Source organism: Psammomys obesus, unplaced genomic scaffold (assembly GCF_907164565.1).
Source record: "Psammomys obesus unplaced genomic scaffold, mPsaObe1.curated_primary_1811, whole genome shotgun sequence".
Taxonomy (NCBI): domain Eukaryota; kingdom Metazoa; phylum Chordata; class Mammalia; order Rodentia; family Muridae; genus Psammomys; species Psammomys obesus.
In genome coordinates this window covers 2,484,269-2,510,665 of record NW_026596039.1, presented here as the reverse complement: position 1 = coordinate 2,510,665, position 26,397 = coordinate 2,484,269, and the positions used below count along the sequence as shown (strand labels likewise).

The following is a 26,397-nucleotide window of genomic DNA, read 5'->3' as shown; positions in this document are numbered from 1 at the left end:
TCCAAAGGGAAACTGAACTAACAAATGGCAGCAAAGAGAATGAGTCAAATTGTGGGTCTTTGCTGTTCCTTATGGTCTGCCCCTGAAGAGGCAAATGCTTTGCTTAGGGGTGGGGTTGTTGAGTGTTAAGCCTGTACCCCAACAACAACAACAAAAATCTTCCCAAAGCAGGTCACTTCTACCTCCCACCTTTCAGGGTACCCCTGCCTCTGGGGTGGGGGTGCGGCACACTGGTATACCCAGCAGAACTATTTCATATTTCTCAGTTCAGGGACCTAGGGCCACAGTGGACTTTGTGACCCAGCCCATGCCCCAGCAGGCTGAAGCAGCCTCAGACAGCCTCAGGAATGTCCAGGGATGCGCTTGGCTCCCTGGGGCTCTGAGGGAGCACCTCCTGCTCTCTCTCCTTCCTTTCCTTCACTCTTAGAAAGGGGCTATGGTTTCTGCAGGTCCACACACCATGCACGCAGTCTCTTTACCGGTCCCGTGTGTCCCGTGTCTGTCCATCCTGCCTGTTGTCTGTCTCTCCTTTGTGTCATGTCTAGTGTCCTCAGCTCTCTCCACAGAACTGTCTTTTCCTCCCAGCAGGCCATTTTGGAAGCAGCCTCCAAGAACTTTCTCCTTCTGACTGTGCCCTGTCTTCCCGGTCAGCACTCCAAACAACTCAGAGAATACACATTTCTTAGGAGAAGACAGAGAGCGAGATTTGGCTGAAAAGTCACTTAGTTTCCCCTCAACCCTGAATCTTGGGTGGTCTGAGAGTGAGAGCTAAATCCTTTGATTCCCATCCCCCAGGAAAAAAAAGCAAGGAGTTCTCTAGCCAGAGCTGCTTGGCCAATCGTTACCCTGAGAAAGTTTGGATGGTGCTCCTATTTCATTAGGCTGATTGGAGCAGCCTTGACTCGGAGGTATAGTCCCTCCCCAAGAGATTCCGTGTACAGCTACACGGCTGTCGCTGCCAGTGTGTGTCCTTTCAGGCGAGCAACCCACTCCCTCCTCAGCCCCCTCAGCTCCACCCCCTCCACCTTTTTTTTGTTTTTATCTAGTGTCTCCCTTGCTCTCTCTTTCTCTCTCTCTCCCTCCTGCCACCGCCTCTTTTTCCAGCCCTCCACTCTCCTGCAGTTCCAAGCCGGCTCCCCAACGCAATTTGCTGAACGCAAACCACTGAGAGTTTGCTGCGCAGCCCCCCTGGGGCCCGGGGCCGCTGAGTCCCGCGAAGGCAGAGCCTCCGGCACACGCAGCGGAAGACAAACACTCGGGCGCGCGAAGAGTAGCCCCAGGAGGGCAGCCAGGTGGCAAGGCTTTGCTGGCGACTGTCACCGCGTCCCGGGTTGCCTCTCCCGCGGCGAACAGCGCGAGAAAGCGCGCTCCGAAAAGTTCTAGACCGCAGGAGGCGGCGTCCCCACCAGTCCCCTCCTCGCGGCGCTCCAGAAAAAAAAAAAAGGAACTTGATCTACTGGCAGGCTCCAGCTGCTCGCTGAACGTGAGAGGGGAGAGTGCCACGGGCCCCGGGGTGGGGAGCCGCGAGAGGGAGCCTTGAGCCGGGCTGCAGGCGGAGGGCACGAGGCAGAGGCCGGGGACCCCGATGCCGGCGGCCAACATGATGGAGAACCTGCAGCTGCCCGCCCTGCAGGTGCCGGAGTCGCAGGGTGCGCCCGAGGGCAGCGCGGTGTGGTCCAGCTCGTCCACCCCCACGCTCCGCCGCCGGCGCTTTAAGATGCGCCGGATGAAGAACGTGCAAGAGCAGAGCCTGGAGGCCGGACTGGGAGCCCCGGACCTACCCGGAGTCCTGGCCCCGGGCAAGGAGTTTTTGCAGCTGCCGTCCATTGAGATTACGCCCTCCAGCGACGAGGACACCCCGTGGTCCAATTGCTCCACACCCAGCGCGTCCCCGCGCCGAAAGCGCTTCCTGCTCCGCAAGTGGCTGCGGGTGAGGGAGCGGAAGGAGTGCAGTGAGAGCAGGTAGGTCCCCGTTTCTCTCTGGCAGTCGTCCCCCAGCACCTCCGGCCCCTCCCCGGGGCCATTCGGGGCCCCAGGGTATTCCGGTGGAAACTTCCGGGACCAAAACTGGAGCTTATCGCGTCACCTCGGCGTCTTCAGGCGCTGCCAGGACACCGAGGCTAGTGGATTTGTCTCCACAGCCCGGAACTAGACACTTCGCATTACTTGATGTGTTGACATAGATTCGCGCTGCGGTTCATCTCTTGATCCTCAAAATGACCAATCAAATGATACCAGCTGTATTTGTTGAGCCCTTACTGTGTGCAGGCTACTGTCTGTGGTGAGTGCTTCACCCTGTCTCCAAATCCCATCCTCAAGAGAAACTTGGGTAGATAGATAGTACTGTGAGTCCATTGTATGCGTGGAGAGAGTTTAAACCTGAGAGTTTTAAGTGGCGCCTCCACGTGGGTTCCCGAATTCCATTTCACTTTTGGTCATTTTTTTTCTTCTTCTCTAAGATGCCAGTACAGGTCCACATTGCCTACATAGAGCTGAAATATTCACCACATTTCCTGCCACATCTTGACCAATCTCTCTTGACCAAACACTTGACCAATCACTATGCCAGTTTTGCTAGGTAGATGTTTGCTGTCCACATCCAAGAACTGGTGTGAATCTCACAGGGTAATTATACATGCCTTGGGAATGGGGTCTGGGTGCTGCTTCAAGAAGTTGCCCGATGTGGCATGACGTCCCCACTACTCAGGAATACCGTGCCCCTCTCCCATTTGCTCTTGGATTTGTGAGCTATGACCGTTAGCAGATGTTTGTACTATTGGGGGAGGGGCGTTGTTGTTAGCGGTGGTAACTCAGTCATTAATCCCTTGAATGAGAATTCATTCACCCTATTCACTTTCAGTCATCTTCTTCCTTTTTTTAATTTTTTTTTTTCAAGACAGGGTTTCTCGGTGTAGCCTTGACTGTCCTGGACTCCCTTTATCGACCAGGCTGGCCTTGAGCTCATAGAGATCCGCCTGCCTCTGCCTCCCTGAGTGCTGGGATTACTGGTGAGCGCCATCGCTCCCAGGTTTTGCTCATTTTTATTTAGGAAGCGTTTATTGAGTGGGTCTCAAGAGCTCAAGTGTGGCAGCAGCTAGTAGTGGTGATGTTGAAAAGGGTCTCCAATGAAGGAGTGTGGAAAATGAACATGATAGGACACGGGTGAAAAAAAAAAAAAGTTTACCTAGGGGCTGGAGAGATGGCTCATCTCTCCAGATGACTTCAGCTCTTCCAGAAGTCCTGAGTTCGATTCCCAGCAACTACAAGGTGGCTCCCAACCATGTATACTGGGAACTGATGCCCTCTTCTGGCATGCCGGTGTACATGCAGATAGAGCACTCATAGGTAAAATAAATAAATATATCTTTTAAAAAAAAGTTTACCTAACATATAGGTGCCTCCAGCACTTCCAAAATAAAATAAATAAAGCTGTGTGGGCCCTGCTTGTAATCCTAGAGCTTGGGAGTTTGGCACAGAAGGATCCTTGGCTTTTGAGATATGCACGGCTTACATGGAAAGGATGACATCTCAAAAAACCCAAACCTAAATGAAACTAAATAAAATCCAGACCAACCAACTATATAACAAAAAGGAGCTGAGATATGCATTTTTCATTCACAATGAAGAGATGGAGACATTGGAAAATTTATGATATGTTCTCTGTAGTGATTGTACTAGAAAAGAGAAGCTTGGGGATGTAGGAGAAGGCTTGGGAGGGAGAAGCTCAAATTATGACAAATGCAGATAGGAAAAAAACAAAACAGCAAGACATGTATGAGGTCGGGTGCATAAGATGGACTAAGAGAACAATGTGGCCCAAGTCAAAAGAAACTAGGGTGAGCTGTGTCTTTGTGGCGTGCTGAGGGCTGAGTTAGGCAAGATCTGGCCCTCCTGAATCTTCGTGGCTTCTCCCCTTGGCTCAGTATGGAATCTTTCTCTTGTTTGCAATGACTGTACAGTGAGAGAAATGATTTTTAGTGAGCCAGTCTGACTCCGTGTCAGGCTTCAAAAGTGGCCTCAGACTAAACAGGCCTGAGTTTTTATTCCTCGAAACACAAAACTATAGTCCATGGAAACCAGATACAATAACTCAATAACCTCCTTGAAAACCAGAAACAATAACTTAGGTAAGTCCCCAAGCACTTGACCAATCAAATTAAAGGTCAGTTAAAAAAAACACTTTGTCTAGCTCATCAAAATAATACTTTGTTACCTGGGCATGCTTTGTTACCTGGACACTTCATGAAGTCCCCCCAACTGCTGAACCAGTCATAAGTCCCCTGTATTCCCCAGATAAGCACCAACCAATCAATAAAAAGATTACCTAATCACGCTAGAAAAATCCCCTAACTGCCTTTAAACTAAGCCTGCTTGCTCACTTCAGGGTGAATGGCAGCCCCAGCATGTTGGAAATTTCTGCAGAATAAACGCTCCTTGCTTTTGCAGACTACCTGAGTCTGAGGTCTTTCAGCGATTTCCAGACCTAACAACAGGTTCTCTCAGTTATGGACCGTGAGGGTGACAGGTCTTTTCTGATACTGCATCCTGTTTAATTTTCCACAGAGCAGAGGGAAGTGAGGAGTAATGGGTTCTAATCTCAAGCCAGACCAATTTGTCATGACTTGGGTACTTTTCTGTCAAATGCGAAGAAAGACCCTGAAAGAGACACTGACATCCCGCCACACATACTGAAGACAAGAAATGTAAACTTGCATTGTTGGTTAACGTAGGCAGGGGGAGCTGAGGAAATGTGAGGAAAATGGTTCTGATTTTGAGAGTTACTTAAGGGTATGGAAGAATATTATTTTTTGTTGTTGAAGCAGGGAGGATAGTCTTAAAAATAGGAAGCTTATTTTACCCTCTAGGTATAACTTAAGACAGTTCTTTTATGTTCTGGTTTACTGGGTTGGAAGAAAATGTGTATCTTCTCATCCTCTGGTATCCGTAGAGCTTGGTTCCAGGTCATTGTACAGTCACCAAGTTCCTTAGAGAAAGTGGCATAGTGTTTGCTTATAACCCATGCGTATTTCCTGTGTGTGTGTGTGTGTGTGTGTGTGTGTGTGTGTGTGTGTGTGTGATGTATGCATGCACATGTGGAGGTCAGAGCAGAACCTTCAGGAACTCGTTCTCTCCTCATACCATGCAGATTCCTGGAATCACACTCAGGTCTTCAGGCTTAGGAGCAAGTGTCTTTGCCCGCTGATCCATCTTGATGGCCTATTTTCTCACACACTTTTAAATCCTCTCTAATACCCAGAACAATGTAAATGCTATCTAAAGATTTGTTATTCTGTGTTATTTAGAGAACGAGGATAAGGAAACAAAGTCTGCTTTGTGTGTATATGTAATCCAAGGATGCACTAGGGGGGCTGAAACCAAGGCCAGTCTGGACTGTATGGTGAGATCCAGCCTAAAATACAATCTTCACATGTTCAGTATAAATTTTTCTGAATTCTTTCTATCTGTAATTGGTTGGCTCCGTAGATACAGAGCTTGGAGGCAACTGTATATGTAGGAAGGCCAACTGTATATGTAGGAAAAGGCAGACTGGGCTGGGAATATAGGTCATCCATGTCTATATAGTGAATCTGAGGCCTGGCTAAATGATGCAGTACCCTAAACACACAAACAAACCAATACAAGATCAGAGCCAAACTCAAACAAAACAACCCAGCCACGGAATTCTCGTCCACACTGATCTATCCTGTGTTTTCACTGCCCAATACCTGCCCTCTTGTGGTGACCCACAGATATTCATTGATGATATATCACTAATGAGTAAGTCTCTTCCCTCTTTCTGAAGTAAATTTCTCTTTATTCACAAGTCTGAGAAATTTTCAAGGGGGAAGATGAGTCCAGAGCTGAGGGTTTTTTTGTTTGTTTGTTTGTTTGTTTGTTTTGTTTTTTTGTTTTTGTTTTTTTTTTAAACATATTTGTGAGACTATGATTTAGATACCACACAATTAACCTTCCATTCATACTGGATTTCAAGCTCATAGTGTAGCTCAGTAGTTGATTACTTGCAGAACATGCATAGGACCCTGTGGGGAAAATCCTTTAATATCAGGATGGGACAAAAGTATTTAATACAAACTTTATATTGATAGATGTGTGCACACATCTCCACAGTTAATTTTAAAACACCTTTTGTCAACACACACACACACACACACACACATTCATGCATTCATGCATCCATGCACCCTCCCCACACTCACACAGCCATACCTTTTAGCTAGCATCCACAAGCCCCCTACCCCTCTAGCTTTAGACACCAACTAATTTGCGTTTTATAGACAGCTGAATTTTAAAAGATCAAATGTCTATTGAAGATGGAAGTGGGTGACTATCTACTGTTTTCTGTTGCTATAACAAAACCCTTGAGACTAGATAATCTTATTTATTCATTCATTTGCTTATTTATTTATTGAGACAAGGTCTCATGTGTCTAAGCTTGGCCTTGAACTAGTACTCTTCCTGCCTCTACTACCAAATGTTGAGATTACAAGTGTGTATCACATCTGGCTTTAGTTTCTTCATATAAAAAGTGGAATCAAATCAGTGGGGAGCTAGAGCAGTTTCTGAATAATGAATAACATGATGGGGCAAACTTGTAGAATTAGCACTTCACAGATAAAACAACAACGATAGGATATAACGAAAGGAATTAATACCTGCATGTGTTCCCAGATCTCTTGGTCAGAACTGGTTGTGGTAATTGTTCAAATTGTGTCTTTCTATGGCCTCCTGGATTCTGAGAGAAAATCAGAAATCAGACAAAGCCATGTATGCCAGGGGGTATGTTCTGAAAGTAAAAGGAAAGCTGACAGGGGCCAGTTGAATTGGGCAGTGGCCAACTGAGACCTGTCTTTCTGGAGGACACACAAGAATTTCTTTGCTTTTCTTCCTCCGGCACATTCCTAACTGTGACCTTTTCACCACCTCTCTCTCAGCCATCCTGCACCCCTTTCTATGGGACATTCCCACCCTGTAGCAGCTGTTCACAGTCTAGACACTAGCTGCTGGAGAGTAACGTTTTTGTTCTGCTCTACATCTGATATTTGGTAACGGTTCCCACCAGCTTTGCCCAGCCTGGTGTGCTAGGCTACATCTGAGGTGCTAGGTTAGTTGGTTGGTAGTTTGCAGGTATATATCATTGATATGTTTATCTTGCTTCCCATCGCTTCCTCTGACAGTTGGAGGAAGATTTTCTTCATACTTCAGGCAGTTTGGAGGGAGCAGGGTATGTTTGTGCATCCAGCCTTCTATGCGATCAGACTCCACTCAGTTATTATTTATAAGTCATCTAGTTAGTCGGCTAGTCAGCGTGTGCCATGCTCTGTGTGATGGAGAAAAAGAAACTCACATCGGTCTTAATGCAAAGCAACAAATCCATGCAAAGGGGGCTGTGGATGGTTAACATACAATTGAAGCAGTAAGCATGGGACAGGGTTAAGGAACAAAGGCTTCTGCCAGTCTCATAATTCCTTGAGGTGGGGAGTGAGTCTTGTTTTGTGCCAAGTTGCCTGCTAAGTGTCTCAAATACATGACCACTGTTAATCCTCATGACAAACCCCTGAGGTAGGCTTCACAGGGGACAAAGCTGTGCTCTGGGAGATTAACTTGTTCCTGGTCTACCAGGAGGAAGGCTATGACATGAACCGCGTACTCGTTCCTACGCCGAGTTCGTTACAGTTCTGTGCTGCTGGCCTTGCATGCCTGAGAAGATGTAGGTGGAGGAGTTGCCTGTGAGGCAAGACGGAATTCAGGAGACAGGGGAAGCTGCTGGGCAAGTTTGGGCGGGGGCCTGGGTGGGGGCTGGGATGTGTGGGGAACACAGCTGTGCATAGGTTATGGTTTAGGTGGTCTCCCCCGGGAGAGGCAGCCTGCTTTTGTCTATAGATGTGGTTTCCAGATTAAAATAGTTTGTGGAAACTGAGATGTGGAGATGGAGCCCTGTGGGCTGATTCACGCTGGCCAGGTTCCTCTATGGGAGTTGGTATTTCTCATTTCCTTGTGGTTACACACTCAACCAAAGACAGGAGACCAGGGTGAGTCCGGGCAGAGTAAGGTGTGACCAACCCCACCCTTCTTGGTTAGTTCCTCCCAGACACCGTGTATCCCCCACTTGCTATGCTGGTCACTGAAGATGGCTTCAGGTGTGCTCAGGTTGTTTTGAGGCACCTGAATGGCTATGTTGCCAGTGGGAATTTTTTTCCTCATCTTCGTGAGTAAGCTTCCAGCTGGGGCGCAGGTGTTTAGAAGCCGGATGTGGCTGCCGGGCTGCTGTGTGTACATGAGCTTTAGGAAGACTGAGGGGTTTCTTCAGTGCCCTTGCCTTCTCGGGATCTTCTCCCCACCCCGTAGCCCAAAGATGTGTGTGACCTACCAAAGAGCTATGCACCTGGTGTGAAGGAGGGCGCAGTTTTTTATTATCTTGGGGACCCAACAACTTTAGGGATGGAAATTTCCTTCTCCCAGGGGAGAGGGTTCCAACTTCTCTCAGGAATATAGAAGGAAAGTCAAACCTGGGAGAAAGGAGACAGGATACAGATGCTTTGTGATACGGAAAAGAGATGTCAGACATGGGTCAGCCACCCCAGTGCTACCAGTGGAAGCCATAGGTGACCTCTAGAGGCAGTTTTGAGCGGGGGGTGTGGTTCAGTGCTAGAGGGCCTGCCTGGCTGGCATGAGGTCATAGGTTCAATACCCTGTACCTCAAAAATAAATACATGCATACATACATGCATAAACAAACAACAATAAATAGTGAGGTAGTATTGATTTCAGATATTCCTGTTTTCAATTGTGTTTCTGGATTTTTGAGCTAAGTTACCTGGTTTAAAAGTACTAGAAAAATATGTCTATGCAGAGCTAAGGCTGTTGATAGAAGACAGTGATAAAAAGACCTTGCGGTGTTTCCCTAGAGACCCCAAAAGAGTTTTTGTTCTTAGTTAAATGGTATGACACCTTCTCTGCTTCCTGTGCGTCCTCTGACTGGACCTAGACTCAGGCTGTTCAGACCTGATCTGAAGATGAGATTTAAAAAAAAAAAAAATGAGGTGACCAAGCAAGCCAGGGTGGCTTGCTAGCTTAGACTCAGACCTGTGACCAGTCCCTAACTGACTCTGTCATCTCTAGAGCATCAGGCCCTTTTTAGGGCCTCTCCCTGATAGCACGTTGCCAGGGTCAAGCCTTTCCCTGGCCTTGGATCTTCTCCTCTGCCTTGAGGTCTGACCACATCCGTTTGCTGTCTTGCTGTAGCTGGTTGGTGAAATGGTGAGGCCAAGGGAAGCAGTGAGAAAGATAACGTCTTTCCTCACCTCTCTCTTTCAACTATGGTAAAGAATTTGTCTGAGGGCTGGTTTGGGTATAGTCTAATGAGGTACATAGGACTGGATAAGGCCATTACCGTACAGCCCCCATGATTGAATCCTGGTAGCTTTGTTAGAAGGAGAGGCACAAAACACACACAAGGTCTCTACTGACTGCTGTGTGATTTTTTTTTTGTTACCTTTGGTTGTTAACCCTTGAACCTTAAGAAATGTGAACCAGTGGCTGGAGAGATGATTCAGAGGTTAAGAGCACTGGCTGTTCTTCCGAAGGTCCTGAGTTCAATTCCCAGCAACCACATGGTGGCTCAAGACCATCTGTAATAAGATCTAATGCCCTCTTCTGGTGTGTAGGCGTACATGCAGTCAGAATACGGTAATAAATAAATAGATAAATAAACAAATAAATAAATCTTTAAAAATGTGAACTAAATAGACTTTAAAAAAAATAATGCTAGCCTGATGCAAGTAGTTTGTGACAGTAATGGAAAAGTGAGTAAAATAGTGACCGTATTTTCCCAATAATGAGGAAAATGCAGAAAGACGACAGATGGTTAGTCTAGTGACACTTTTTGTTTCAGACAGGGTCTCTTGTAGCCTAGGCTAGCCTTGAAAATGCTACATAGCTGAGGATGACTATGGACTCCTGATATGCCTGTATTCACTTCCTGAGTGCTGAGATAACAGAATGTACCATCATGCCTAGCTCTTAATTAGTTTATCTGTCTGTCTCTCTCTCTTTATATATATATATATATATATATATATATATATATATATATATATATATATTAGATAGGGTCTTGTTTTGTAGCCCCTGATGGTCCAGACTACCCAATTCAGACTGTTCTCACACCCTCAGACCTCCCACCTCAGCCTAGAAGGTGCTATACTATATGTGTTTATCACTATGTCGAGCTTAGTGACACATTTTTAAAAGCTCTCCAAGGGTCTTCAAGCTTGTTGTTTTAGAAGAAGTAATTTTTAATACTATTTAAAGTCAACAGTCATAGCCAGTCTAATAAAATAACTAGCTAATTGTAAAATATAGAGTAGTAGGAAGGAGGAAAATAGCTTATAATCTTGACCCTGAATGTTGTATTTGCTGTTTTTTTTTTGTTTGTTTTTTGTTTTTTGTTTTTTTTTTTTTTGTTGTTGTTGTTCAATTTCTCAACTGGGAGACTTTGGCATGGGTGTCACCTCTGTTTCTGAGCCTTTGTTAGGTTGCTAGTGCAGTATTAAATTTATATCAACATATAGCTCCATCATTCATTTTCAGTCTCTGAGATGGTCCTTCTCCTTCTTCTTCTCCTGTGCCCTGAAGTTTTAACATGTGGAAGGAGCATTGGCTTCAGTCCCCATGTTGGTCCAAACTTCCGGCTGTAGTGCCAGTTAAGAGGTTCTCCCAGTGTCCCCCATTTGTAGGAGGTTAGGGTGATTAGGGGGCTATCTTGAACAATAGGCAATACAGCTGCATTTATTATTGTTTGAGCCAGAGTCTCGTGTATTCTGGCTTTGAGCTCAATATGTAGCTGAGATTTACCTTGAACTTCGGATCCTCTAGTCTTAGTCTCCCCAGTGCATGTGGCACTATGTCCTATATTCTCATGGTGCTAAGATTAGAGCCCAGGACCACCTGGATTGGAGACTACTAAACTACATCCTCAGCCATGGTTGAATTTAACTCCCCCTCCCGTGTGTGTGTGTATGTGTGTGCTTGAGCGTGTGCATGTACATGTATGAACATGTGTTTGGATGCCTGAAGAAGCCTGAAGAGGGCTTTGGAACTGGAGTTACAAGAGCTGTCTTATGTAGGTGCTGGGAACCAAATTCCGGTCCTCTGCAAGAGCAGCAAACTATCTTTGCCACTGAGTCAAGCCTCAGCTGCATTGAATCCTAACCTCAGTAGTGCTAGATAAGGGTACATAACCTGCCCCTCGGGGTCTGTAGGAATTCTGACAATGGTTCTAAAGTACAGTCAGTTTCTTGCTTTGGAACTAGCCATGCTTCCAACACTGTAGTTGATTCCTGCTCGTGTGACTACAGCTTCACCTGCTCTTCCTTCCTCTTTTTGACGGAGTCTCTCTTTTATATAACTCTAGGCTAGGTTGGAACTCACTAAGTAGGTTAGGTTGGTCATAAACTCACAGAGATCTACCTGCCTCTGCCTCTCAAGTGTTAGGATTAAAGGTGTGTGCCACCAAGCATGGCTCCGTGTGACTTCTGCTTCAGGAGGAGAAAGGGAAGTTGAGACTGTATAAGGAGAAAAGAAGAAAGATTAAAAAAACAAAAAGTAGAGCTATGAGCACTTAACTCGGGGCTGTAGTTAAACCTGGTCTGGGTTTAACTTCCAGCTCCAAAGACAACTGCTATGGTTTGACTGTGCACGCCAAGAATGTATGCGTTGAACTCGATCCCCAAATTCATTTGTCAATGTTATTGGGGGTTCCAGCCCATAGAAGGCAATTAGAAAACAAAGATGTCACAAGGGTGGGGCACCCACAATGCCGCTGATGGCTTTATAAAATGAGGAGGAGATGCCAGAGCTGGGCTGCTTGCTGTCTCACGTTGTGGCGCCCCTCCCACCTAAAAGGAAGCGTAAATAAGGCCCCAGCAGCTTGTGCTGACATGATGCCTCTGTAGCCAAGACCCAAATCATCCTCTAGTCTTCATAATTACCGAGGCTTATGTATTCTGTTTTGGCACTGGAAAGCAAATTATCAAGCCAGCATTTCCTCCCTGCCTTTCTTTCCAAGGTCTGCCATAAAAAAAAAAAAACCATAATCTACCTAGTGGGAACATTACCTTCATTCCTGTTTTGTTGATTGCAAGCACAGATTCATGATCCATTTCTCTACCAAACTACTGCTTTGAAGATAATCTTCCCCTTCTAACTGTTAGATGTGTTCCCTGTTTTTGAAGAAATGATGGTTGAAGTTTCAAACTGGTACAGGGTCTTCTGTTTCAGTTCTTCCGTGGCACCCTGGATATTCGCACATTCCAGCAGTTATGTACTGCTGTCAAAGGCAGTGCCTCGTCCTGTTGAGACCCATTCGTAGCCCCCAAAGGCTGTCAGCATCGATCCGCCTCGCCATCTACATGCTCTTTCTACAGAGCAGCCTGCTACCTACCCATCTGCAACCTCTGTCTCTGTTGTTCACATTCTGGGCCTCAGAATAGGCTCAGCCCATCTCTGCATTGTTGCGGTAGGTAGCACCATGTCTCCTTAGTCCATGGATCCAGGTGGCAGCCATAGATGAGCCCACTCATCGCTTGTTTAGTCTACACCATCTGAACCTGGATGGGATTCTTCTAATGGCTTCGGAGTAGTCTACTTTAATAAACCTTGCAGATTCCCATAGTGATTTTCATGGGTTTGTGACCTATATCATCTTCCATCTTTTTATCAAGTTAAGTTCTGTTGCCTTTCTGTGTGACCAGGGACCAGGCCTATAATGGAAATCCACCTGTAGCAGACTTCTTTAAAACTCTACTTTATTTGGGGTATTTAAGCCTCTACCTCCCTTCCACCAACTCCTCAACCTTAAATAAGAGAGAGAAAGGTTAATGGTTAGAGGGGGCCCAGACCCCTTTTCTTCTTCTAGTTCTTTGGGGTCAAGGTGTTCCTTTAGGGCTCTATACCAATCTCTATCAACCAAAGATGCAGTTAGCAGTCTGTTCCATGTGGCTGTGCCCCAAAGTGCCACACTGTCTCTGCTCTCTCCAAACTGCTACATGCCACATGTCAACACCGAATGCCACACAGAACGCCCCACCCCCCAACTCTTTCTCACTCTTATATTTAAACTCTCAGAGTCCTAGAGCATGCCCCTCTCTGTGTAGCACGTGAAAGGCCATTACCATCTGGCAAAGATCACGCCCCCCACATGACAACAGGTGTGAGCAAACTATAGCCCAACTAAAGTCTCACACTTGAGATTAAAACAAAAGCATATTTATATAACATAGAAAAAAAACCCAAAACTTCCATTGGCCAGGCCAATGGCCACTACCCTGCAGTGATTACAGACCTAAGCACTGGAGATACACCACTTTGACTACTGCTAAAAACCAGTGTATAATTCAGCCCATATAATGCAGCTGATCTTCTTTTCCTTCTTCCCCCTAGAGTAGCATCCTTCCAAACAGGATGTTTTTTGTTCTTATTGAAACTGCCATGCACAGAGGCAATGGGTGTTCATTGATGGATTGAGAGCCATTTATAGGACACTATCTAAGTGGTGATGGATCTAGTAGTCTTTCATGCAGTTCTGCAGTCTCCTGGGAGAAGTAGTTCTAAAGTCTCCTGTTCATGTCGTCTCCTGGAGTCTCCAGGCAGCCTGATCTTGAATAAACCATCAGGAGTTGTTACTTCCTTCTCACAGGCAATGGCATAAGTGTAGTGTAGGATCAGCTCAGAGCTACCCTGTAGGGTATTTGTCCATACTAACATTTCCATGTTGTGTGAGCATGGACAGTCTGGATCCAATTCATATTGCTTAGAGGATAGAGTCCCATGCTTTTTGCTTTATAGCATTGAGGTGTGAAAAGCATTATCCGGTCTTCATGAGGTCCATGCTTATAACATAATAAGGGAGAGCAGATCAACTATTTCCCTTAAAGCCTGCCTGGAACATACCAATTCTCCTGTGGGTTTTCAGCTTAATACCATTAATCTGTGCTTACCAACTAGAACTGCCACCGGAATTTTAACAACAGGTTTGGGTTTTATAGTTCTCAGCAGGGCAGATGTTTCCCAGACAGACAGAATTTTTCTCCCTTTAAAATATTCAGGTAAAAGAGACACACCATTTTTTTTTTCTCTTCATGAAACCTCTTTATGCATTTCAGCCTTTAAAAATTTATTAACCCTTACAGGCTGATGTTCTCTCATTCTAATAGCTCTCATTGGAGTTTCACCAGGTTGATGCTACAGGGCATGGGGCTCCTGGGTCAAAAGCTTAAGGCTTCCAAGGGGGTTGGCTAAGGGACCCTGGTCATCTTTGTTCCGTCATTAACATGCCTGCCTGTTCTTCTAAGCCTCATTTGAGGTGTTAATGTAATATTAGACAACTTTATTATGTAACATTTGTTTTTTTTTCCTTTCAGGTGGCCTCCTTCCATCTCCATTTCTGTCCAGACTATGTTTTCATTGGAAGGGCCATTAGCTCAACGCCTGTCCCCGTCTAGATTGCTCTCAGTAATGCTGTTATACCCAAGGAAATCTCAGATCAAAGTTTTAAATTTTCTCCAAACTTAAAAAATGTTCAGCTGAAACAGGAGACACAGAAGAGCTCAGCCTTTGTAGTTCTATATCTACCTTTCCTTCAATCTCATTAATGCTTATTTTATTCATTCCTTTTTCTAGCATTCATGTAAAGATTTACATCCAGTTGAAACAACTCCTGGGGCTCTTCCCTCTCTTTTTCTTCTTTGTTTCACTCTTACTTCTACTTCTGAAACTGACTCTTCTGCCACCTCTTCTGCCCCAACAGCTGTAAGCTGGGTTCCCATCCCCCAAAGAAATACCTAACTTATGAATTTTATTGTATTTATTTTATGATGTAGATAAAGAGTTCTGTAGAGTACATAGAGTAAGATGAGGGAGCATATGAGGTGAGGAGTGGGTGGAGGTCTTTCATATATATATTTGGGGGGGTGCAACACCTTTCCAGAACTTCCAAGAGTTTAGTAACCTGACCAGGAAGTTCAGGAAGTTGTGTTGTCTAAGTGATGTTATAGTCTTTGATCTCCTCTCACCTGCCACTTGTTTTCTGAAAATTAGTAGTGAACTAAAATTCTACTTCTTGTACCTTTTTCCTTGAAGTCTCTTTCCACCCTTCCTTCCTTCCTTCCTTCCTTCCTTCCTTCCTTCCTTCCTTCCTTCCTTCCTTCCTTCCTTTCTTTCTTTCTTTCTCTCTCTCTCTCTCTCTCTCTCATGAAGTCAAGAAAGCTGGCCTCAACCACGTGGCTAAGGATGAGATTGAAATTCTGATTCTCTTGCCTCCAACTCCAGAATTCTGGGATTACAGAAACTGTGTCTAGTTTATGTGGTCCTGGAGCTCAAGTCCAGAGCTTCTTCATGCTAAACAACCACTCTGCATCGCTCTGGTTTTTAATCACTCAGGTTTATGAAAGAATGGGCCAATTCCGAGGCTATGCTCATTAGCATCGATTTCAGGCTTCTCTAGGGAACTCATCAATAAGAAAAGGCCTATCTCTATAGAAAATCCAAGCTTGTTTTGTTTTGTTTCTCGAAGCAAGGTTTCTCAGTATAGCCCTGGCTGTCCTGGACTTACTTTGTAGACCAGGCTGGCCTCAAACTCACAGAGATCCACCCACTTCTGCCTCCTGAGTGCTGGGATTAAAGGCGTGTGCCACCACACCCTGCCTGAGTCCAAGGGTTTTAAGAAGGGAACACAAATAAAGACTCAATGCCTTTAAGATTACAGGACAGGCAGCTGGTGAAAAGAGGACTAAAGTCCTCTGCAGCTCAGTGCCTGGAGAAGCCAGGGGATGATGAGCCTTACCAAAGCAGACCAAAGAGTCCTGCCAAGTGGGTATGTCATTTAGCTTCTGTTGTGGTCTCTGGCCCCCAAGCATGTCAGCTAGTGCCAGGCTGACCTCCAAGCAATCTTGGTCTAGCAAACATTGTTTTAGGCTGGGTCATTACACTCTGAGGTTCTTTATGACCTTTTTATTGAGTCTCAGGTCGGATAGAATGGCAGTAATAAAGGTTATTCTGAGCAGGTGGAACTTCTCCAGAAAACAGCCCTTAGCTCAAGGACTGACACACTCTTGACACCTGGGCCCATAGTGAACCATGTCTCCCTGACATGGGAAAACTGCCCCCCCCCCAAAAGCAAAAAGGAAAGCAGGTTACATTACCTCATTTGGTTGCTTCTTTCTATGTTTTGAGCCATACTTTTGAGAGAATTCTACCAAAGACCTAGGAAAAGCTCCCGTGGTACATTTTACTATTTTTCTCTTTTACTCCCTCAGTGGGGACATAGGGGCACAGGCTGTCCATCACCCTTTATATTCCTTTGGAGACTTATTATTAGTGACTAGGGCCATTTCTTCAAGATTATGAGGAAAGTCCTGGCTTTGTTCTGCCAGTTAATGAATTTGTTTTTTTCTAGGGACATTTTTGGACTCTGGCAGACCTCTTGAAAAAATTTTCAGGGGGAAGTGACCTGCCCATTCGTGAGAATTAATAAAACACCAAGAGTCCTTTCTCTCAAGAGTCTTCATCTTCTGTCACTTCCTAAATAACGTTGTTGTCAGATCTTTTGTTTTACTGTCAGAGAGATTTGTTTAAAGGTGTAGATTAGATAACTCAAGAGAGGTGACTCTTACAGTTCAACAAGCACTCATGGGACGTTGGCAGGATTTGCGCTTGTGCTATGTGCATGGACTGAGAGAGATACCAAAGGTTTCTCCATGGAGAAGTTCACAGTCTATAAGAGATAATTGCAGTAGATTATTGTATTTGGACTAAAACAAGAAAACAAAATGGGTCTAAGGAAGGAATATGGTGGGCAAGAGAGGAGAGCAGGGGAGGGTTACTGTGCCTTGATGTCCCCCTCCCACACTTTGCCTTACTTCTCTCACAGGCACCTGTTAGGGCCTGCTTCTTCCCCCTCTGGGTTTGGGGCTGGGAATGGAGTTCAGCTGGTAGAGTGCTTGCCTTGCATACGTGAAGGCTGGGGTTGAATCAAGATCATATAAAACCAGGTGTTGTGTAGCCCCAGCGCTCTGAAGATGGAGGCAGGAGGACCTTAATTCTTGGCTACAGAAGAGGTTGGAGGCCAGCCTGGGCTAGGTGAGACTCTGTCTCAAAGAAAAAAGAGAGAGAGAGAGTGAATATTTAGGTTTTATGTTAGGTCGATGAGGTGTTCATTTCAACTGTGAAGAAACTGAGAGATCCAAAGCCACGCAGCCAGCTAGTCAGCGGCTGAGATGGATACAATACAGATCTCTTGCCATCCAAGTGTGTTGCTCTCAATTTCTAAGGATCCCATTTGTATTAATTACTTTTCTGTTGCTATGATAAAATATCATGACTAAAAAGTAATTTAAGAAAGAAAGAGTTTATTTTACCTGAGGATTCTGGAGGTACAGCCTCCATCATGGCTGAGAAGGCACAGCGCCAGGCAGGGAAGCAGGGGCTTGCTGATCACAGTCCCATTCACACAGAGAAAGGAAAGAGTGAAGGAAGTAGAGTGAGGCTATAAACTCCTAACTTCCTCCCTCCATTCACACAATGATATACTCCTTTAGCGAGGCTCTACTCCCAAAGGTTCCATAAGCCCCTAAACAGCCCCGCCATTTGGTGACCACGTGTTCTCAAATACCTAAGACTATGGGAGACATTTCTCTTTCACCACACCTGTTGCCTGGATGGAATCATATAGTCTATCCCACAGGCAAGCTCTCTTGACTTTCAGGGCAGGAAGATGCTATTTTCCTATTATGAGTCCACAGTCTTAGAGGCCAACAGGGGCAATATGGAGTGGAGACTCTGGTTCCGTTGATTGGTTGGTTCTCTCTGTGGTTCTGGGCAGGTTGTTTAATGCCCTCCAGTCTCAGTGAGATTGTGAAAGGCGTCTGTTGAGATGGTGTAGTGGGAACTCATGTTTCCTGTGGGAACTTCTCAGCTTGCCTGTCCATCACATTCCACCAAGCCCGATGACCTGAGTTCTATCCCCAGACTCCCCGTAATAGAAGAGAATTGACTAGTTGTTCGCCCTGACCTCCATATGTATGTATAGCACACGGGCACATGAGTGCATGTGCCTTTCCCCCCATAAACACACACGTGCGTACTATACAAATGCTACATCTTAAAAGAGATTAAAACAGACAGTATGTGTATCTTTTTATTTTTTAAAAGACAAAGTTAACGAAACAGAGGTGTCTGTGGCGGTCCGTGGGCCTCAGAGTCTTCTGCTCTGGTGAATGTGCGCTGAAACAGTAGTTTACTGTTGCTTTGATTATTTATGAGCTGCCATTTTCGATCTGTCAGTAAGATCTGGAAAAACTACATGTCAACCTCATTTTTAGAATGCAGAGACTGCTATCCATCTGTCACTGCAATGATGGCCCATGTGAGGCTCTGGCTTCTTATTTCCACTTCTTCTTTTCTCTTCTGTCTCACACTTCTCCTTCTCAAGCATGCCTACTAACTTTGGTACAGTTTATTAACTCTTGCTTTAATGATTTCTTTCTAGGATGACAACCTTATTTCATTTTATAGGGCCATAACAGAATCTCCAAGGTTGAGTAACTTACAAAGAGAGATGTTTGTTTTCCCAGAGTTCTGGAGGCTAAGAAGTCCATGGTCAAGCCTTCTGAACTTTGTCCTCTAGAGGAATGCTATCTCCACACATGTTAGAAGGTAGAGGAAGGTAAAGAGGGGACCAACAGGGCCCTGTTATGATGGCATTAACCTTATCCAGAAGGGCGAACAATCATGGTCCTCTCTCTTTCCAAAGGCTTCACCTCCTAATACTGTCACCATCATACACACACACACACACACACACCCCACACACAGATTTTGAAGGCAACAGACATTTAAACTATAGCCATGAGTTTCTTCTCTTTATCTCTAACTCCCTCTATTTTATGGGCATTTTGGCTCATACTCACACTGGCTAACCCATGTTTCCTGTAGGATCTTCTCAGCTAACCTGTTCATCTCTGAACCTGTCATTATTCTCTCCAAACCAATTCTCCATGCTTAGACTGGGGATTGCCACCCTTTACCATCAGGAGGTTCCCTATGACAGAGAAGGTTCCTTAGATCTGAATTCTCACCTTCACCCACTGCCGTCTTCACTTATGGTATCTATTTTCATGGCTGGTCTCCATTCCATCCCTTCTCTTTATCCTCCTCTCTGCAGTCCTATTTCACCCACCATGACCTTCTTCTCCTTTGGCATAGTTCACCCTTCCTCCTGGGCATATTTCCTTACTCCGGTGCTCCCTATTGGGCTGGGGTCACCTGTTCTTACTATGTCTGAGCTGCATAAGGCAGTTTACTTCATTCACCAAAGAAGCCTTTTGCATGGAACAGAGCAGGAGCTTTGTGAATATGTATGTCAGGAATAAACGAATAATGAAATGATAAAAGCAAACAGGAAATTCGATTTTCATGGAATTCGAATATAAATCATTCTCTAGACAAAGCCTCCTCTTGAATCAGAATAGTTACCCCCATATGACACTTATGTAAATGTGAACTGTTATGTTTGTTTGGTTGTCTGTTAGTTTCCTTTGTTTTTCCTTTGTTTGGTCTGCGTCCTCCAGAGACCAGGGATTACAGTTCTTTTATAGGTGGTCCTTATTCAGAGAAACCAGGTTCGGTATAGTCAGACGGCGAGTTGCCTAGGAAGTAGGATAATACTAGGGGCAATATTTTGTCTGCTGTTTGACCTGAGGCCCTGTGTACAATCTACAAATATCTCTTAGCCACTCCCAGTCCCCACTCCGCTCCCACATCCCCCAAGCTGGTGGGAACTTTGAAGGGTATTTATTTTTGGAGCTGTGGTTGCTATGGTAACAACACTTCTGCTTCCAGGTCAGGACATCAGTTGCTCCTCTTGAAAAGGATTTTGGAATAAATGTTTTCTTCCACCATTGCCCGCCTCACAGTTGGTTCAGCCAGTGTTTATTAAACACATACTATGTGCCGGTTAGTGTTCTTGACATCAGACACTTGAGAGTGCTACCTTCTTTGTCCTCCAGTAGATTTGGCATCCTAGGGGGACAGAAACGTAGCAAATGAACAGAACAGTGCTAGTTCCTATTCATTCATCTGTTTGTTTCTCAGACATCTGAGACAGTCTTGCTCTGTTCCTGATCTCAAATGCATCATCCTTTTGTTTTAACTCGAAGATGTTGAGGTCGCAGGCACAGGCCACCACACCTGTTTCTGCCTATTTGTTTAAAAGCAAGTTATTCGGGAACGTTACCTGGAGAGGATTAGTTTCTTTTTCTTTTTCTTTTTCTTTTTTTTTTTTTTTTTTTTTTTTTTTTAAATTCAGCACTTAAGAGCTTTAAGAATTAGAGTCAACCACAAAGAAAGATGTAGATCAAGGGAGGAGCTGGCAACTGACTGTGGGAAGCCAACTTCTCTCTCCGTTGATGTCAGGAGTTCATCTCATGAACTTAATTTGGTGTGCGAATTTGGAATGCAGGCACATTTACGGCTTTGACCTTGGGAGATGATGGGATTAGGCAGAATCTGTCCCTGCAGCTGTCAGGTGCCAGAACACTTGTTGTGCTGGTGTTGGAGCCTCTTGGCCGTCTAAGAGGAGCCAAAGGGTTGCCAAAAAAAATGGCCCTTTGTTACCTTGTGCAGTAACAGGGCTGGGGGATGGCAGTGGATGGATTTCTTACGCCTCTGTGGAGTGAGAAACCTGGAACTTGGTGCAAGGGAGAAAAATAAAAACAGGAAGGAGGAAGCTCTGGCAGGTGCTGTTGGGGGCCTCCACTCTGAGGGGGGAGACAATGCCTCCCACATGGACACAGGTGAAAGCAGTGTGGATAGTAGCAGCTCATTATAATCTCTTAATCTGAGCAGTACTTTATCCTTTCAAAGTTCTTTACCAGGAAGGGCAAGGACAAATTACAATGATTTCTGATGCCTGCCCCCACATTTACCTCAGTGTCTGGCATAACAGGCCTCCTCATGACAAGAGTATGACATGATAATGTATTACATCACTGCTCCCACGTCCTTGGGGGAAGAGATAATGAGTTCTCCCACTTAATCCCTAAGGAATTGAAACTCTCCAACAGTCCTTTCTATGTGCAACTAAGTAATGAGAGAAAACACACTCCAAAAAGACGTGGTGGCATGTCTCATTCAAACCTCTCCTTTTTGATTTATTTGTTTATTTATTTACTGTATGTGTGTGTTTTTGACTGTTTGTATGTGCGTGCCTGGTGCCTAAGGTCAGAAGGGGAAGTTGGAAACCCTGGAACTAACTAGAGGTATAAATACTTGGGTGACACAATGTGAGTGCTGGGGACTGAACCTGGGTCCTGTCCAAGAGCAGTGAGTTTCCCTAATTGCTCTCTAGTCCTGGCACATCACATTTTATTCATTCCTATATTGTTCAGGGCACGTATGTCCAACATATTACACACACACACACACACACACACACCGCTCAGAAAGGGGCATGCCCATGGTTCTGGCGTGCCCCTTTCCTTTCAAAGCTGAAGTGCTGGTGGGAAGCTTTGACTGGGTTTCGCCTCTCTCCAGTTTCCATTCCCATTTACAGAGACACATTAGATGTCTGAGATTCCAGGCACTGGGGGTGTCCAGCAGGGTTGATTGGCCGCTTGCACGTGCTTCAGCGTTGGCAGGGTTCCACTGTTCAAGGATACAGGCTAGTTTGTTTATTGTTCATTTGTTCCTTTGTACAATCACAGGTTTTCATTGATTATTTACTTGGCATTCATTTTAAAAAATGTTACAAACAAGCCTAAAAGTTTGAGACGTGCAACTAGTCACCGATCACCATGACAAAATCTCCAGCATAGATGACACAGGGGCAGAGAGATTTGTTTTGGCTCTTGGTTTCCTAGATTTCCATCCAGGATTGCCAGTTCCAACCTTTTAGGTCCACAGTGATGCTGAACACAGAGTTCGCAGGATGTGGCAAAATACAACTGTTTGCCTCCTGGCAATCAAGAAGCAGAGAAGAGATGAAAAGAGACTGATAGTCCCAAGTACCCTTCAGACCTGTTTCCCAGAAGTTTACTTCCTCCATGTAGGCCCCAGCTCCTCATCCCATTCCTTCCCAATAATACATTAAGACTTTGACTCTTTGAACAGATTAATCCATTGATAAGTCAGACCCCTCATAATTCAGTCATTTCCCCTAAGCCCTAAGAGCCTGTCACCTTTAACATAGGAGCTTCTGGGGGAATGTTTCAGAGTTAAATCCTAACAGTCATGTGCCCCTAGGGAGAAGACAGCTGTGTCAGGTAATCCTGTAGGACAAGCTGTTCCTTCGTGAACTGTCTCGGATGGAGGTATTGTCTTGGGAAAGCAGGAAGAATTTGCCTGCACCGTTGCTCACTTTTCAGAAGAGGTGAAGATGGTGGCGCCTTACCGACTGAGGAGTCCTGTCCATCAGTAATGAATAACCAACACTTTTGCTTCCAGCCTCCTTTTTTTTTTCAATATTTGCAAGGCTATCAAACTTCCCTTTAGTTTCTTCAGCAGTGAATAGGAAAGGGAGATAAGAGTTCCCTTTTGTGTTTGATGCGCCATTAATACAGAGACTCAAAAGTTAGATATTTTTGGATTGTGTGCCTATTTCTGATCTTGCTCTTCACATCTGTGGAGTGCCTAGAGCCCCAGAGCATCTTCACACTGATAGGCCACTAATTCAAAGCCCCTTTGAGAGCTAATAAGAACTGTGAGTACTGGGTAAGTATCAGCACGCTCACCTATCCAGGTTAGATCATCCAGTACAAATCACACGAATGTGCCTGTGTAAAACTACAAAGAGAAATATTTGTGTATTTAACATATATCATAGATATATTGATTTGTGAATATAAACTTATATATATATATATATATATATATATATATATATATATATATACCTTTTTTAAAAAATTTAATTTGCCCAATACTTGTCTTGATGTCAGCATTTGGTTTCACATCCATCTACTTCACGGAGAGTTTTGGACTTCACTATCTTATTATAGAGGAGAACAACACAGACCCTTGTACATCCCAGAGCATCTGGGGTCTCGGGGACACTACTCACTGTGCAAGTGTGTGTGAGCACACTGGAGAGAGAGATAGAATGCGCTCTGTACTTAGTAAGAGCCCCTGCCGACACTGTTCCTCACTACGCCATACTGATGCCTCCCCGTAGTTGACTTTTATTCTGGAAGCAATTTCTAGCCTGCTTCCTTAGAGTAAAATTCCGCTCCAGGACAGATTTTCTTCCCTCAGGCTGCTTTGCATCACCAGCTTCCTCCTACATAAGTAGGTGATTATGGTCATTCCTTCCCTTGTAGACAGGCTGGAAGATGAAAAAAGTAGAGGGAAGTGATTCTTCAAGCATCCTGGTCCCTGGTAGGTGCTCACATTCTGATTGCTTCTCCCCCACAAACACACACACACTTGAAGTTTCATGGGAGGATGGGTTTTCATGTTGGTGTCATTTAGTGCCAAGCCTGTCTGATCTGAAGGCCAGGCTCTGGAGTCTGTGGTCCTTTGTCATTGCCAGGCTTCTTTCTTGAGCCATTTGAGGTTGGCCAGGCTGGAACAAACAGTGGTCTAGAGTGGCTTGTGCCGTGTGTGTGCTCAGCTAGGGCGGCTTATGTTGTGGTGGCATTTCCTGGTTTACTTCTAGAACCTGATCCCCCTTCCTTACTGGGGTGATGGAAAGTGACCAGCCATGGTGATGTCATACATGTCAAGCCTGGACTTTGATTTCCTGTAACATGGCTTTGTGTTTGGTGTCAGCATAAGGGGGCGTGGATGAATGGGGGCCAGAAGTCTGAGTTTAAGTTAAGTGACATTCTTTAATGTGGGGCATGATTAGGAAAGAAGATGTTCTTGGTGCCTGGGAGAAGACGAATTGGGGGAGCATTTAGGAAAATGAGAAGCTGGGATGAAGAGCCAAGGTAAGGATTAAAGACGTTCTCTGAAAACATGTGCAGACCATGTGTTTATGAGGTTGGGATGAATTGGAGGTTTTACGTGTCCCTGGAAATGTCTTTGCCACCTTCCATAAGACAGTATTTTTGAGGCTATGTACACAACACTGTTAGGTGTTGAGGAATCTTCCCGTTTCTCGTATCTGAATGGGGTCTTAGAGTTAATGCTTTAGTTAATTATGTGATCTGTTTTATTTTCATTAACTTCAACAGTAAATATTGTTAGACTCTATACAGTGTATAAGTATACATGGAGAAAATGTTTAAGTCTGTTTTTCTCCCAATTGTATTGAGGATGTAGCTCAGTTAACAGAGTGTGTGCCTTGCATGCACAAAGCTCTGGGTTTGATCCTTAGCACTGTATAAACTCAGGAGTTGGAGACAGGAAGACGTTCAAGGTCATCCTGGCTACATAGGGAAGTCCAGGCTAGCCTAGGGTATATGAGGCCATATCTCAAGATAATGGGAAGAAATCCTTTGTTTTTCTCCCATTGGGTGTAGAATGATTGGAAAAATGTTTGATTCCATTATGTGCTTCCACCACGACAAGTTACAGACTCATTATGATGAGCTAAAATCAGCACAGACTTCACTGGAGTCTGCTTTTGATTTCCCTTCCAAATGAAAAATGCACCGGATCCCTTCTGCCCATATGCATTCACATTAGATCAATCACTCCTTCTGTGTTTGCTATGCAAACTGCTGTGCTTGTCACTCAACACAAGGCGGTTGCCAAAGATGCCAGCTCCAGATCTGCACGAATACAAGTCCAGGCTCATTACCAGGGAGACCTTAGTATGCTTTCTTTTCTTTGTCACTGTGGTGATATTCTGTCTCTCAGCTCTTCGCTTCTTCCATAAACCCACAAGAATTCAAGACCCTTGGGGACAAGGTCAGTTCTGGATATTCCTGTGTGCACACTGAGAATATCTACTGTGTTCTCAGTCATAGCACAGGACACACCCATTTTGTTAGTAGTTAGCCAGGTTATGGACATTCAAGGGTTAGGAGGAAAAGCTCTAGAGACATTCACTACTGCCTGGTCATTTACTTTTTTGTCCTGAGACTCAGCATGGGAGGAGTTCTGAGACTCCCAGACTTGAGTTTTAGTCTTTGTAGTGTTGTCAAATATCCATGTGGCTTTTTCGCTGTCTCTCAAACTTTTCTGGTCACTGGTTTTGTGGTGGTTTGCATGAAAATGGCTCCCATAGGCTCAGGGAATGGCACTATTAGGGAGTGTAGCCTTGTTGGAGTAGGTGTAGCCTTGTTGGAGCGAGTGTGTCACTGAGGGCTGGGGCCTCTTCCTGCTGCCTGCCGATCAGGATGTAGACCTCTCAGCTACCTCTCCAGCACCGCATCTGTCTGCATGCTGCCATGCTTCCCACCATAATCCAGCCTGAATTAAATGGTTTTCTTTGTAAGAGTTGCCATGGGCCTTCCATAGTGGCACATACCTATAATCCCATCTCTCGGGGAGGCAGAGGCAGGCAGATTTCTGTGAGTTCAAGGGCAGCCTGTTCTACAAAGCAATTCTGTGACAGCCAAAGCTATCACAAGAAACCTTTTCTAGAAAAAACAAACAAACAAACAAACAAACAAACAAAAAAAGAGTTGCCCTGGTCATGATTTTCTTCACAGCAATAAAACCCTAACTAAGACAGGTTTTCTGTTCCCAAATAGAAGGAATTAGAGGGGCCTGGCTGAGTCGTTAAGAACACTTGCTGTTCTTTCAGGGGATCTGGGTCTGACAACCAGCACCCTCTTGGCAGCCCACACAGTCCATAACTCCAGCTCTAGGGCATCAGATGCCCTCTTCTGACCTCCACAGAAACTGTATGCATGTGGTATACACCCATGCAGACACACACACACACACACACACACACACACACACACACACACCTATACACAATTAAAAATAATGAAACTTGATTTCTAAATAAATAAAATCCAATTATTTTTTTTATGCTCCTTCCCACTGATGAGTGTGGTCCATGGCTGTATTAACTGAAGTATAGATTGCTATAAAATGACAAGTGGAAAGAGAACAACAGTTAAAGGAAACAAGAATCAGAAGGAGAATGCAGGAAGTCATCCAGAAAGCCACAAGTCTCTGTCTGTGGGCCTGTGTGTTGCCCCACTGGTCTCTGAACCACATTTGTTCTCCAGCTGCTCTGCTCTTTCTTCACTGTCCATTGCCTACCTACCTTCTTAGTTTCTTCATACTTCTCGAGATGACTGCTCTTCCTGACTCTGCCTATCTGTGTGTCTTACATTTGGATTTTGAAAATTTCCTTCAGGATTTCTTCACTTAGCTTCACTGCTCTTTTAAGGCTAGATGGGCCTCTCATGATCATCATTT

At 44.9% G+C, this 26,397-nt stretch overlaps 1 protein-coding gene across 2 annotated transcripts in view; it reads left to right on the top strand.

The window, feature by feature from the left end:
• Positions 1 to 1,563: 1,563 nt before the first annotated feature.
• Gramd1b (GRAM domain containing 1B) overlaps positions 1,564 to 26,397 on the top strand; it is a 134,803-nt gene continuing 109,969 nt past the window's right edge. For both annotated transcript variants that reach the window (XM_055621791.1, XM_055621790.1), the window contains exon 1: positions 1,564 to 1,962. In XM_055621791.1, the coding sequence (XP_055477766.1) occupies positions 1,586 to 1,962 (377 nt within the window). In that variant the 5' untranslated portion in view covers positions 1,564 to 1,585. The remainder of the gene's footprint in view (positions 1,963 to 26,397) is intronic.